The following is a 15,427-nucleotide window of genomic DNA, read 5'->3' on the forward strand; positions in this document are numbered from 1 at the left end:
GCTTCAGTGTCCATCACTGTCGAACTAGCTACAGTGTGTGTCTGTGTCTCTTAGCTCAGTCTTTAGAGAGAATTTGGTCACTGGCCAGCCACTCAGGGGCCTACTCTGGGATTGGGGGTCAGAGTAAACTTTGAGAAGAGCATAAGTAGTAAGTGCATTGTAAGCTTTCTTTTGGTTGGCTTGCAAAGTAGAGCATTTAGTGAGTATCTGTAATCCCTTTTCATTTTGGTTATTTGGTAGATAATAGAGATTGTTTTCCTAAGTCAATTATAATGAATTGTATGAATATGACTCCAACGTATTTTTATATGTGAAATAAATGCCCTTACCAGTACTCAGAATATTTACCAAGTATTTTTATGGCAAGCATTTTCATTGTTTCCTCATATTTTAATAAAAATAACATTTTGATAAAATATATATTACATTAAGTTGTAAATAAAGTAACCATTTAATATTTAAAATATAATGCCATATACTTTACCTCTTATTATGTACTGACATGTGAAGAGTTGTAACAATTTGATTCTGAGACCTCTCTATAGTAATAGAAGCCATCACTTTAAAGATTTATTTATTTGAGGTGGGGGGGCAAAGGGAGAGAATCTTCAAGCCGACTCCCTGCTGAGTGCAGAGCCCACACCAGGGCTTGATCTCCCGGCCCATGAAATCATGACCTGAGCCTAAACCAGGAAGTCAGTCACTTAACTGATTGACCCCCCCAGGCCCCCGAGAAGCCATCACTTTATTTAATAAATTTGTCTACTGTACAACTTCAGGGACTTGATGGCTTTACATAGGTATCAATTAGGTAAAGTATGCAAAGATAAACACTTTTAACAAAGATTGAGCACAATAGCTCTGTACTAGATTTCTGTTTACAGAGTAGCTGTGTGGCTCAAAACAGTTATGTGTTTAAGCCCACAAAGTATAGTGTCATTACCTTCAGGTTGGTTTAAGAACATGTGTGTTTTATATGAGAATCTTAAGTATCAAGATTGTTAATCTGATTTTTAAAAATTATTCTATTTTCTTCTTTTCAGATCCAATCGCTCTGTGGAACTTCTAAACACCTATTATTAGTAGAAACATTATTTCCTACACAATGAAGTCAACATCTTAATTTAAACCAGCATTTGTGTGATTCTGATTTACCTACAATGGTTCACGAATCTTGAGATCTAAGGAGTACAGGGTCTTTTGCGATGACAATATGACTAATAGCAAAGGAAGATCTATTACTAATAACACAAGTAGTGGTCCAAGTAGTGGAGGAGGTTTAGTAGACTGGACTTTAAGCTTAAATACAATTCAGTCTGATAAGTTTTTAAACTTGTTGTTGAGTATGGTTCCAGTAATTTATCAGAAAAACCAGGAAGATAGGCACAAGAAAGCTAACGGTATTTGGCAAGATGGGTTATCAACAGCAGCACAGACTTTTAGCAGTCGATCTGAGCAGCTCATGGAGTTTCACAATTTCTCAGAGCAGTCTTTTCATGGCAATAATGGGCACACACCAGCAAGCTGTAGCCCCAAGTATGATGACTATGCCAACTACAGTTACTGTGATGGAAAGGGCACTGCAGAAGCTGCCGCCATGTTACAGAATGAAGATGCATCTAGTGATGGGGATGAAGACGCCATTGTGGAAGCAAACCAGAAATCACCAAAGGAATCCAGTGGTGTCATGGCACTGCAAATACTGGTGCCATTTTTGCTAGCTGGTTTTGGAACAGTTTCAGCCGGCATGGTTTTGGATATAGTCCAGGTGGGTTTAGTCTCTTTGTTTATCTTCACTGTCTTTGTTGTTGAAAGTGCTTTGTGTAGGTTACTAATCTCAAACATTTACTTTAGATTTAATTTATCCCTTAGTGAAATGAAGGGATGCTCACTCAAGCAGAGAATCTGCTGTTTCTAGGTGTTTTTTGTTCGTTTGTTTTCCTTTAGAGGTTCTAAGAGAATAGTCTCATTCTGTCAAGTGACTCTTCATAAAGGATTACAATGGTGAAATAACCCCAAAATGGGTACAATGCAAAACCCATTAAATGTTATATTTAAATACTTCATTTTTTAAAATAAAAACATATACTTGTTAAAATGAATTCAAACAATGCAGAGTATTAAATAAGAAGATAAAAAAATCTTCCCTCTTCCTCCTCTTCAACCAGACTCTCTTCTCCTGCAGAGATTATCATCATTAAGGGTTCGTTGTGTTTACTTGCAGACATTTTTCTATGCTTACATATATACCTATGTGTAGAGTTTCTTTTTCAGAAAAAAATGAAGTGCTATATATATTTTTCTACAACTTATTTTTATTGCTTAATAATATATCTTAGACATCTTTCCAAACTAATGACAAAGAAGTTCTGCATTTTAAAATGAGAGCTTCATATTCCATTGTATGTACATACTAAAATTTACTTATTCACTGTCCCATGCTAATGCTGTAATGAATACCCTTATAAATGTATCATTATATACTTACACTAATATTTTCATAGGATAGATTTTAAAAATGGGATTGCTGGGGATTAGGGTAAGTGTATGTGTTTAAAATTTTATAGAGACCATCAGATTGACTTTCAGAAAGATTACACCAAATATTTATACTCCTACCATCAATGTGGATGTATTTTTATTTTTCCATGTCCTTATGAGGGTTGAGTATTCTTGATCATTTTCACTTTTGGTAATTGATAGGGAAATATTTTCATATTTTAATTAACATTCTTTAATTATTATTAATGTTTAGCATGTTTTTATATGCCTTGGCGATTTTTAGCTCTTCTATGAATATCTCTTATATGAATTACTTTTTTGTATCTATTATCCATCTTAAAATATATATGTGCTACTTATTGATTTGTAGGAATTCTTAATGTAGTATGGTTATGGAATTACCTACTATATAATTATCTTTCTAAAGTAGTAAGTTGTTAAAATGTGGCATTCTGTTATTATGAGTTTTCATTCATCAGTCAGAGAAAGATTGACTTTGGGAAAGTGTTAGAATAACATTTATGTGCCCTTGTCTTTCATTGCTTGCTCCCTAAAAGAAATCTCAGGTCATTTGTGACACCAAAAAATTTTTTAACAGATAGCATTTTTATCTAAATGGAAAACATACATAAATAGAAACAATTTTTCCACCATCCGTTGGAGAAAGGATAGGAAAGAACTGTCTTAAGATGTATATTGGATTTTTACAGGATTCAGACAAGAAAAAAGAAATAAAGGGCATCCATATTGGTAAGGAAGAAGTAAAACATTCACTATTTGCCGGTGACATGAGACTATATATAGAAAACCCTTAGGACTCCACCAAAACTACTACTATTGATAAATGAATTCAGTAAAGTCACAGGATACAAAATTAATAAAAGAAATCTATTGCATTTCTATACACTAATAATGAAATTGCAGAAAGAGAAATTAAGAAAACAATCCCATTTACAATTGTGCCAAAAATACTAGATATCTATTATTAAACAACCAAGGAGGTGAAAGACTTGTACTCTGAAAACTATAAACACTGTTGAAAGAAATTGAAGATGATCCTTTTAATGTATTGTTGGATCCTATTAGCTAGGATTTTGTTGAGAATTTTGGGAATCCATATTCATCAGGGATATTGGTCTGAAATTCTTCTTTTTCATGGGGTCTTTGCCTGGTTTGGGGATTAAGGTAATGCTGGCCTCATAGAATGAGTCTGGAAGCTTTCCTTCTGTTTCTGTTTTTTGAAGCAGAGAAAGTCAATTATCATATGGTTTCACTTATTTGTGGAACATAAGAAATAGCATGGATGACATTAGGAGAAGGAAGGGAAAAATGAAGGGGAGGAAATCGGAGGGGGAGACAAACCATGAGAGACTGTGGACTCGGAGAAACAAATTGAAGGTTTTAGAGGGGAGGTGGGTGGGAGGATGGGTATTAAGGAAGGCACGTATTGCATGGAGCACTGGGTGTTATACGCAAACAATGAATCCTGGAACACTACATCAAAAACTAATGATGTACTGTATGGTGACTAACATAACATAATAAAATAAAATTAAATAAAAAAAATTGAGGAAGACACGAACAAATGGAAAGCTATCCCATGCTCAGGGATTGGAAGAACCAATATTGTTAAAGTGTCCATACTACCCCAAAACAATCTACAGATATAATGCAATCCCTATCAAAATACCAACAGCATTTTTCAGAGAACTAGAACAAATAGTACTAAAGTTTGTATGGAAACACAAAGACACTGAATAGCCACAGCAACCTTGAAAAAGAAGAACAAAGCTGGTAGGTGTCCCAATCCCCAGATTTTAAGATATACTACAAAGCTGTAGTAATAAAAACAGGGGGTGCCTGGCAGGCTCAATCAGTAGAGCATGTGACTCTTGATCTCAGGGTCATGAGTTGAAGTTCCACATTGGGTGTAGGGTTTACTTAAGAAAAAAAAAAAAAATGGTACTGGCATAAAAATAGACACATAGATCAATGGAACAGAATAGAGCCCAGAAACAAACCCATGCTTATACAGTCAATTAATCTATGACAAAGGAGGCAAGAACATACAATGGGGAAAATATGGTTTCTTCAACAAAAAGATGTGAAAACTGACCACCTACATGCAGAAGAGTGAAACTGGACCACTTTCTCACACCATACAGAAAAATAAGCTCAAAATGGATTAACCTAAATGGGAGACCTGAAACCATAAAACTCCTAGAAGAGAGCACAAGCAGTAATTTCTCTGACGTTGGCCAGAGAAACATTTTTCTAGATATGTCTCCTCAGACAAGGGAAACAAAAGCAAACTTAAACTATTGGGACTACACCAAAATAAAGAGGTTTTGCACAGTGAGGGAAACCATCAACAAAACAAAAAGACAGCCGAATGGGAGGAGATATTTGCAAATGATATGTCCAATACGAGGTTAATATCCAAACTATATGAAGAACTTATACAACTCAACACCAAAACCCACAAATAATCTGATTAAAAATGGGCACATTTTTTTCTGAAGACATACAGATAGCCAACAGACACATGAAAACATGTTCAATGTCAGTAATCATCAAGGAAATGCAAATCAAAACCACAGTGAGATATCATAACCTTAGACCTGGCAGAATGGCTAAAATCAAGTACACAAGAAATAAGTATTGGTGAGGATATGGGGAAAAAGGAACTCTCGTGCACTACTGGTGGGAATGCAAACTGGTGCAGCCATTGTGGAAACAGTGTGGTGATTCCTTAAAAAATTAAAAAATAGAAATACCATATGATCCAGTAATTCCATTATGATATTTACCTAAAGAAAATGAAAACACTAATTCGAAAAGCTATATGCGCCCCTATGTTTATTGTGCCATTATTTACAGTAGCCAAGATGTGGGAGCAACCCAAGTATCCATTGGTGGGTGAAAGGTTAAATAAAAAGTGGTATAGATACAATGGAATCTTACTCAGCCATGAAAAAGAATGAGATCTTGCCATTTGCAACAACATGGATGGACCTAGAGGGTATAATGCTAAGTGAAATAAGTCAGAGAATGACAAATACTGTATGGTTTCACTCATATGTGGAATTTAAGAAACAAAATGTACAAGAAAAGGAGACAAAAACAGACTCTTAAATATAGAGAACAAACTGATGTTACCAGATGGAAGGTGGGTGGGGAGATTGGGTAAAATAGGTAAAGGGGATTAAGAGTACACTTATCTTGATGAACACTGAGTGATGTATAGAATTGTGGAATCTTATTATTGTACACTTGAAACTAATATAACATTGTGCATTAATTATCCATCAGTAAAAAGTGTTGGGGAAAATAGAAACATTGCAGATGTAATTAATTTAAAGATATTGAGATGGGGAGATTTGTGGATTTTCCAGGTGGGTCTTAATAAGAGGGAGACAGGAGGTTAGAGTGAGGGAGGTGGAAAGTATATTGAATTTTTGAATGGACTGTAAAACTAACAGAGGACCAAATCTACCTGTCCCCTTGAAATATTTCAAGTTATTACAATAGTATCACAACAGCTAAAATGAATAAGCTATTTCTGGTTGACATTTTTTTCTTGATATACCAGTTACTCTGAAGAAACACTCAACATTTACTCTAGATGATAGTAACATCTATAAGATTAATATGTTAGAGTATAGATTATTAGAATATTTATATAGCTCATGTACCTTCCTCTGGTGTAATGTTTATTTCTTGATACTATTTGAGATAATAACACGTGTATAATTGATTTATAATATTAAACTTTAGTGTTAAAAATTATAAAAACAAATGTTTTGAAAAATTTCATTTAAATATGCTTTTAAAAACTTTTAATTGTGAAAATTAACACATATAGCATATAAAAACCAAAAATGTACAGCTCAGTGAATTTTCATGACACAAGCAACCATATAACTATCAGGTCAAGAAACAGAATCTTAGCAGTACTTCATTAGTCTTCTTTGTGCTCCCTTGTAATTGCTACCCTTTATTCCCCATCACCAAAGGTAATCAATAATCAGATTTTATGAGCCATACTTCTTTGTCTTTATAAATGTGCATCAGTAAACACCATTGTTTGGTTTTACTTAATTTTTCTAAAATTTTTTACAGTGAAGTGTAGAATATATATTCCTCTGTGTCTGGCTTTTTTTTGTTCAACATTATGTAAGTTTTATGAAACTGTAGTTCATTTATTTTTATTGCTATATATTAATCCAATTATGAATAGATCACAATATATTCTCTTTGCTATTGATGGACATTGAGTTCATTGGTGTTTTTCCAGATTCTGGGTGCACATGTGCATGCATTTCTGTTGTATATACATGTAGAAATGGAATTTCTGGGTCTTAGGATATACAGGTATTTAAATTTAGTATATGTCAAATGGTTGTACCAATTTACAGATTAACTAGCTGTGTATGAGAGGTCTCATCACTCTGTGTTCTTATTGATACAAGGTATCAGCAGTCTTTTTAAGTTGAGAAATTTTGGCATATGTGTGGTGGTTTTAATGGGGATTTCCCTCATGACTAATGATGTTTACTGACCATTTATTTGGACATTACTGGTAAAGTTGGGTTTTTTTATTCATTTTCTTATTTGTTAGATTTTTTCTTACTGGTTTGTAAGAGTTATCTGTGTATTCTGGATACAAGTCCTTTAGTTATATGTATTAAAAATATCTTTCTTCTATGGCTTTTTCACTCTCTCAATGAGTTTTAATGAGCAGAAATTCTTAATTTTGATATAGTGCCTTTTTTCCTACTTTTCCATGGTTTGTACTTTTTGCTTCCTGCTTAAGAAATCTTTCCATACTTTCTTACCTTCTTAAAGTTTTGTTGTTTTGCCTTTACATTTTGTCTTCTACATTTAGATCATTCTCTCCCTGGAATAATTTTTTATAGAGAGTTTGAGTAGGGATTGTGTTTTGTTTTGTTTTTCTTTCCTATAAATCAGGTACACATTTATGTGCAGATGTGTTTCTGGGCTCTCTATTCTATTCCTTTGGTGTATTTATGTTGCTTGGCATGAATACTACACTATCTTAATATCTAGTAGAGAATGTTCTCTTCATGTTCTTCCTCAAAGTGCTTTCGTTATTCTTTTTCCTTTGCACTTTCATGTACATTTTAGTTTAAAAGCTTGTCAAGTTCCACAAAAAAAGTTGCAATTGTGATTCAGATAGCATTGAATCTACAGATAATTAGGAGGAGAATTTACTCTTTACAACGCTGACTCTTCTGATACATGTACATGGAATAGCCCTCTCCATTTATTTAAGTCATCTTTAATTTCCGCCTCTGATGTTTTCTAGTTTCTAAACACAGGTCTTTTACATTTTTGTTGGACTCTTTCCTGGTTATTTCATACTTTTTATGCTATTGTAAATAGTATAGTTCTTTAAAAAATTCACTTTCTGTTTGTGTGTATGTATTGACCCTATATCTAGCAACGTTGCTAAAATCACTTACTAATATTAATAATTCGTATGTAAATTATTTTAGAATTACCTCATCATAACCATATTACCTGTGAATAGTGACAGTATTTCTTTCTTTCTAAACCATTTATTTATTTGTTTGTTTATTTTGGTGCCATTCTGTACTGGCTAGGACCTCCAAAGCATTATAAAAAAGAAGTGATGAAAGCAGGCTTGTCTTGTACCAGATTTCAAAGAGAAAGCTTTCAACAGTTCCTCATGAAGTATGGGGTTTGCTACTGATTTTTGTAATATTCTTTATCATATTAAGGACGGTTCTTTTTTTTAACTTACTGAGGTTTGTATTAAAAATCATGAATGGATGTTTAATTTTATCAAATGCTTTCTCTCTGTTGTTAACACTCTATGATTTTTCCCCTTTATTTGTTGCTGTGTTGAATTATATTGATTAAACCAATCATATTTCTGGGATAAGATAACCTAGTCATGATTTATTGTTCTTTTTATACAATTCTGATTAATTTTGCTAATATTTTGGTGAGAATTTTTGCATCTATATTCATATGTAAGATTAGCCCATAATTGTCCTTCTCATAACGTCATTAACAGTTTTTATTAAGGTAGTACTAGTCTCATGAGTGAATTTGAAAATGTTCTCTTTTTCCTTCCTATTTTTTGTTAAGGTTTATGTCACTTTGTCATTATTTCTTCCCTAAGTATTTGGTATAATTGCCTGATGAAGGCATCTGGACCTGCCATTTTCTGTGGAGGAATGTTTTTATTTACAGCTTGAGTTTCTTAAGAAGTCACAGGGCTAATCAAAATTTTCTATTTCTTCTTGTGTTTATTTTTGTAAGTTTTTAAAAAAATTTTCACCATTTCATCCCTAGCAGATTGAGTAGATTCTCAGTAAATGTTTGTTGAATAAATGTTGAACAGTCACCATTTGTTGAAGTTTGCTGTAGGCACTGCCCTAAGCTCTTTACATACATGATCTATTTTCATCCTTACAAGAAAACTGTAGGGAAGGTGCTATTGTCTTTGTTTTATAAACAAACAAACAAACAAAAAACAACTTTGTTATTAGGTAATAGAGCTGAGGATTGGATCTTGATCCAAATTCAATATCTAAGCTCTTAACCACTACACATTATACAAACTTAATGCATGTGAAATCTTTTGTAACCCTTTAAGGGCTACATACCTCTTTTTTTTTTTAAGGTTTTATTTATTTATTTGACAGAGAGAGCACACACACAAGCAGGGGGAGTGGGAGAGGGGAGGGAGAAGCAGGCTCCCCACTGAGCAGAGAGCCCCATGGGGGGCTCAATCCCAGGACCCTGGGATCATGACCTGAGCTGAAGGCAGACGCTTAACTGACTGAGCCACCCAGGCCCCCAAGGGCTACATACCTCTAATGTGGTTAGAGTTCAGGGCCAGTTTTAAACAACTGAAAAACTGAAGTTTGTCTTTGGTACCATCTTAGTCTGCTTGGACTGCTATAATGAAATACTACAGGCTGGGTGGCTTAAACATTAGACTCTATTTCTCACAGTTCTGGAGGCTGGGAAGTCTAAGATCAAGGTCCCAGTTTATCCTGTTCCTGGTGAGAGCTCCTTTTCTGGTTTGCAGAGAGCTGCCTTCTCTCTGCGTCCTCACATGCTGGAGAGAGCAAAGGCTGGTGCCTCTTACTTTTCTTACAAAGGCACCAGTCCTATCAGATTCGGGCCCTACCCTTATGACTTCATGTAACCTTTATCACCACCTCATGGGCCCTATCTCCAAATACAGTCACACTGGGGATTAGGGCTTCAACACAGAAATTATGAAGGTGACACAATTCAGTCCCTAGCAGGTGTTGTTACGTGTGCTGCCTCAGCTGGATTATCAAATTCAGGATAAGGGGTTAAATGGCCATTAGTGTCTTAAGGCAGTACTTTAATATGTGGCCGATGGCAAATTAGGGTAGATTGCTTGGCCATTATCTGCTTTCTATTTATTAGGACATCTATTCCCTGTTTTATGTAAGACCTGCTCTAGCCCTGCCTCTCTGCTTTTACTTTTATTATTTAATTGTCATTCAGCTTGGAGTGGTTAATTGATGTTTGCTGAGAAAATTTGCCAAGATCACCTGTTTTGGGTGAGAGTAATAATTCAAAGATTGAGTTTATAGATATTTCCTCACTTTACAAATGAGGGATATGAGTGAGGCTCAGAGAGCTCCTTCAGCTAGCAAATACAGGGTAGGAATTCAAATTTAGAATTTTTACCCCAAAGTTGATGCCTTTTTGTAGTAGTGGGAAATACGAATACTTAGATTATAACTAAAGTGTATGACTGAACACTTAAGTACCTTTAGAAGTAAGAAGAGTGCTGTAGGACTTCTACTGAAGTACCAAAAAGACCTATAGAGATATGGAATGTTCTTTTTACATGTTCAAGCTTACCCCAAGGAGTAAGCTTTTGTCCCAGTCTAAACTACCTTTGTGTGCTTGTGCCTTACAACATCACTTTATTCATCCTGGGCCCTAAATTAAAAAACTTAGTACAAGAGCTTGTGAAGCACAGTTACAGTACCTGGGAGATCAATGTTCAGTAAATGGTGTGATATTAACAGGTATCATTCATTGAATGTTCTTTCTCAGTACATTGTGTGAGTTATCTCGCCTGATGTTTATGAAGACTCTGAGGTAGGTGGTGTTATTTCCATTTTATGTACAAGGCTTAGATATGAAGTTATTTGCCTAAGGTCATATAACTGGTAAGTGGCTGAATTAAACTCAAGTAGGCTTTTAACTACTTACTGTACTATCTCCTTGTTTATAGGGGACATATCTTATCTTTGGATCACCTTCTATGGTCAGAACTTTTCTGTTGTAAGAAATTAAAACCCAACTAACCAGTTAATTTAAGCGATAATAATAAGAATGCATTGTCTTTTGTAACTGTGAAGAATAGGTGTACAGCCTACCTCAGATATAACTAGATCAGGGACTTAATTTTATGATTATCTTCTCTCTGTCTCTCATTGCAATTTCCATTTTGTTTGTTGCCCACATTCTCTCCTGTTGCACATAGCTCCTGACAGTTGTGGGGTCATATCCTTTTAGTTTCTTCTACAGAGGGAAAGAATGAGCTATCCTCTGTCTTCAGTTTGGAAGATTCTAAGGAAGAACTCTTCAGTTGGCTTGTCTTTGGTCACATGCTTACCCGTGGGGGACCAGTCAATGTGATTAGGGAGATAAAATAATATGATTAGCCCTGTTTGAGTCACACTTCTATCTCGGGGGACAGATGACCACTCAGATCAGCAATTTCACTAGAAGCACAAAGAATAGGAATTTAACTGCTTTTCAAGTGGAAGGGAATGGATATTGTTTCAAGGAAAATGGAGATGAAAAAGTATGCACAGGAGGTAAGAACAGCACCTTTAGTGTAGTGACCCCGCACATACAGGACTTGGCTCCTCCGTGGTCTTTTTGTTTATCTGAGACTGTGGTTCTCAAAGTGTGCTCCCTGAACCAGTACCATCAGCATCATCTGGGAACTTAGATACACAAATTCTCAGACTCTATCCCAGCTCTACGGAATCAGAAACTTGGGGTGAGGTCCAGCAATCTATTTTTATAAGCTTTGTTATTTCTGGTGATTTGGATGTGGGCTCCAGTTTGAGAACTATGAATCTCAAGTAATGTAAGTTCCCTTACTACTGGTAAATGGAGTTGGGTGGGATAGTTAGTCCACGTAGTCTTTGGTCCCACTTACGTAGGGCCCAGTCCAAAAAACCAGCCTAATGCCTTACATAGAACAGACATTTAGTAATTCCTTGTTCAATGAATGAATGAAGTGAAATAAACTCTACTTGGTTACAAATATTCCTGAATTTTGATAATCATACTTAGAGTTTTAAAATGATAGGATTCAGAATTGGAAATATCCTGGTCCAAGCCCTTTGTCTTTTCTTCCCTCACTAAAAATAAGCAAATCGTTTTAAATGATTTGCCCAAGAACGTACAGCTTGTCAATGGCAGAGCCCTGTCTTGTGGATCAATCCTGTGCTCTGTATAACATGTTGTATGCGTATCTTGGATTGTCCATAGACCTAATCTATTATAAGATTCTCTAAAATGAGATTACTGCTAGCTACCCATCCATCTAAAAGAAATGTAAGTAAACTGAGCTAATACCTTTGGAACTTCCAGTAATTCCTAGGTAAATTTATACTGATCATTAGAATATTATTGAAAACTGATGTCTGCCAAACCCTGAGATCCTATTATGTTTTATGAAGATAGTATCATTGCAATGCTGAAAATATTCCTTTGAAATAGAGGATAGTATAGCTCTCAAATATTCCTTTGTTTATTACTATACTGCTGTGTGTGTTTTGGAATTCAGATGGAATGATGCAATACCTAAGCCGTATTTCTAACCATGGAACTCTGAGTTAGGGCTATTTTTCTGATATGGAAAGTAGAGCGGTCAGAGAGAAAACGGATACTTTGTTGAAGTTTTGTGGACATGATGCCAGTGTTTTAAAAGTGCAAAGAGAAGGGAAGAGGGCAGTATCAATGTTAGACAAATTTTTGTCATCAGTTTCTCAATTCACAAAATTAAGAAGGCATTGGCATGTTTGTCTCTCCTTATAAAGCATAGCTATCATTTTAGAGTTTGTATTAAAGAGAAAATATCTCTTTTAACATAGCTGTGATCTCAGGAAGGCACTAGCATTCCCTCTTACGTAATGGATCTGGATTTTATTTAAAAAATAATACACGGACTTTGACCTCTGGGAAGCTGTAGTAAATGTACGTTTACCTATCCTGCCCATTAAGTACAACAACAAAACAAAACAAAACCCTGGAAACTTTATATAAAGCAAACATACGAAGACTCTGTGAAAGGTGGGAAGAAGATAGTCTAGTTAAGCCCTTTTTGCTTCATATATCCCAGATTTGGAGTTAAAGAAGCCAGCAACCTGGGAATACCAACAGATGCAAACAACAACAACAACAAACCTGCTCTCTCTAGCTAAAGGACTAGGAAAGGGGCAGTCTAGTGAGACAGAAACCTTGTAGACAAGAATTGTTCTACCCTAGCCAACCATGACAGAGAAGGCTGTGGTCTCATCCACACACCCAGAGCCGCAAAGGCTCAGTTTGGGGCTATAATGAACAACGTGGATATATGTGGAGGGCATTATGCTAAGTAAAATATGCCAGATGGAGAAAGACAGCTACTGCATGGTATCACTTATATGTGGAATCTTAAAAAAAATGTTTAAGTCAAAGAAACAGAGTAAAATGGTACTCGATAGGAGGATGGGGGAAATGGGGAGAGGTTGGTTAAAAGGTACAAACTTTGTTACAAGATGAATAAATTCTGAGGATTTAGTGTATAGCATGGGGACTATATTTGATAATACTGAACTGTATAATTGTTACTTGCTAAATAAGGTAGTAGGTCTTAAGCATTTTCACCAAAGAAAAAGGTAACAATGTGAGTTAATGGATATGTGAATTAACTCAATGGTGGGACTCCTTTCACAATGTGTGTGTATATCAAATCATCATGTTATACACTTTACATATATTACACTTTTTTCAGTTATACCTCAATAAATCTGGGGAGGAAGAGGCTGTAGTGAGGTACCCTAATACTTCAGGGTGATATCAGAGAAGGGCATGTAGGGTGCTAGGATTTTCACTTTTGTTGGCTAATAATGAGAGCCCCCAATAGAACTGAAAGGAGAAATAGAAAAATCCACAATTATAGAGTCTTCAACACCCTTCTCTCAACAATTGATAGAACAAATAGAAAATCAGCAAGGATATGGAACAACTCAACACCGCCACCAGCCAAACAAGATCTAATTGACGTTTACAGAACAGCCCTCCCCCCCTCAAACAGCAGCGTACACATGCTGTTCAAACTGTCATAGATCATACACCAAGGTAGACCATATCCTGGGCCATAAACCAAACCTCAAGTTTAAAATATTGAAATCATTCAGAGTATGTTCTCCAATTACAATGTAATCAAACTGGAAATCAGTAACAGAAAGAAAACAGAAAAATTTCCAAATACCTGGAAACAAAACAACATACCTTTAGATAATCCATGTTCAAAGGGGAAGTCTCAAAAAAGTAAAAAACAAAACATTGAACTGAATGAAAATGAAAATGTAACATCAAAATTTGTGAGTCACAGGTAAAGCAATACATAGATGGACATTTATAGAATTAAATGCATACATTAGAATGAGGAAAAAAAATCTTGGGATGCCTGGGTGGCTCAGTCATTAAGCGTCTGCCTTCGGCTCAGGTCATGATCCCAGAATCCTGGGATTGGGCCCCGCATCGGGCACCCTGCTCAGCTGGAAGCCTGTTCTCCCTCTCCCATTCCCCCTGCTTGTATTCCCTCTCTCGCTCTCTCTCTCTGTCAAATAAATAACTAAAATCTTAAAAAAAAAAACATCTTAAATCAACAATCGAAGCTCTCATCTGAAACTCAGAAAAAGATGAACAAAATAAACCCAAAGCAAGCAGAATTAAAGCAGAAATTTCAATGAAATTGAAAGCAAGACAACAGTAGAGAAAACTGATGAAACATACAGTTGGTTCTTTGAAAAGATCAGTAAAACTGACAATCTGGAGCAATACTGCCCCCCCAAAAAAAGACCTAAATTACCATATCAGGATGAAATGGGGGCTATCACTATAGATCCTGTACACATCAAAAGAATAATAAGGGAATACTATAGACAACTCTGAACACGTACATTTTACAACTTACCACAAAGTTGGACTGCTTTCTTGAAGAACATAACTACCACAAGGAACCCAACATGAACTAGATCATTTGAATAGCTCTGTACCCACTAAGGATATTGAATGTGTAATTTAAAACAACTCCTAAAAAAGAAACCTTCAGACCCAGGTAGTTTCACCTGAAAATTCTATCAAATGTTTTAAGCAGAATTAACACTAATTCTGTATAAGCTCATTTGGAAAATTGAAGAGGAGGAAACAATTTTCAATTCACTTTAAGAAGCAGTATTACCCAGATACCAAAACCAGAGACGATGCAATTTTCTTAAAGCTACAGATTAATCTCCTGTATATAAACAAACAAAAATCCTTAACAAAACACTGGCTAATAGAGTTCAGCAATATAAAAAATGAATTATACACCATGAACAAGTGAGGGAAGCAAGTCTGGCTCAACATTTGAAAATTAATGTAATTTACCATATTAACAGGCTACAGAAGAAAATCACATGGTAATACAACTGATGCAGAAAAAGCATTTGACAAAATTCACTCATTCATGATCAAAACTCAGGTAATTAGGAATAGAGTGGAATTTCCTCAGCATTATACTTAATTGTGAAATATGAATGTCTTTTCCCTAAGACCAGATACAAGGCAAGGCTGTCTGCACTCATTACCTTTATTGAACACGGTGCAG

The 15,427-nt window shown here is 35.4% G+C and overlaps 1 protein-coding gene across 6 annotated transcripts in view; it reads left to right on the forward strand.

Moving 5' to 3' along the window:
* Positions 1-15,427, forward strand: part of SLC41A2 (solute carrier family 41 member 2) — a 115,360-nt gene that overhangs the window by 26,498 nt on the left and 73,435 nt on the right. For all 6 annotated transcript variants that reach the window (XM_025882542.2, XM_073900370.1, XM_073900371.1 and 3 more), the window contains exon 2: positions 1,044-1,768. In XM_025882542.2, coding sequence (XP_025738327.1) covers positions 1,214-1,768 — 555 coding nt within the window. In that variant the 5' untranslated portion in view covers positions 1,044-1,213. The remainder of the gene's footprint in view (positions 1-1,043; positions 1,769-15,427) is intronic.

The sequence above is a fragment of the Callorhinus ursinus genome, unplaced genomic scaffold, assembly GCF_003265705.2.
Source record: "Callorhinus ursinus isolate GAN/ISIS: 27379988/994484 unplaced genomic scaffold, GSC_fseal_2.0 scaffold14, whole genome shotgun sequence".
NCBI classification, from domain to species: Eukaryota; Metazoa; Chordata; class Mammalia; order Carnivora; family Otariidae; genus Callorhinus; species Callorhinus ursinus.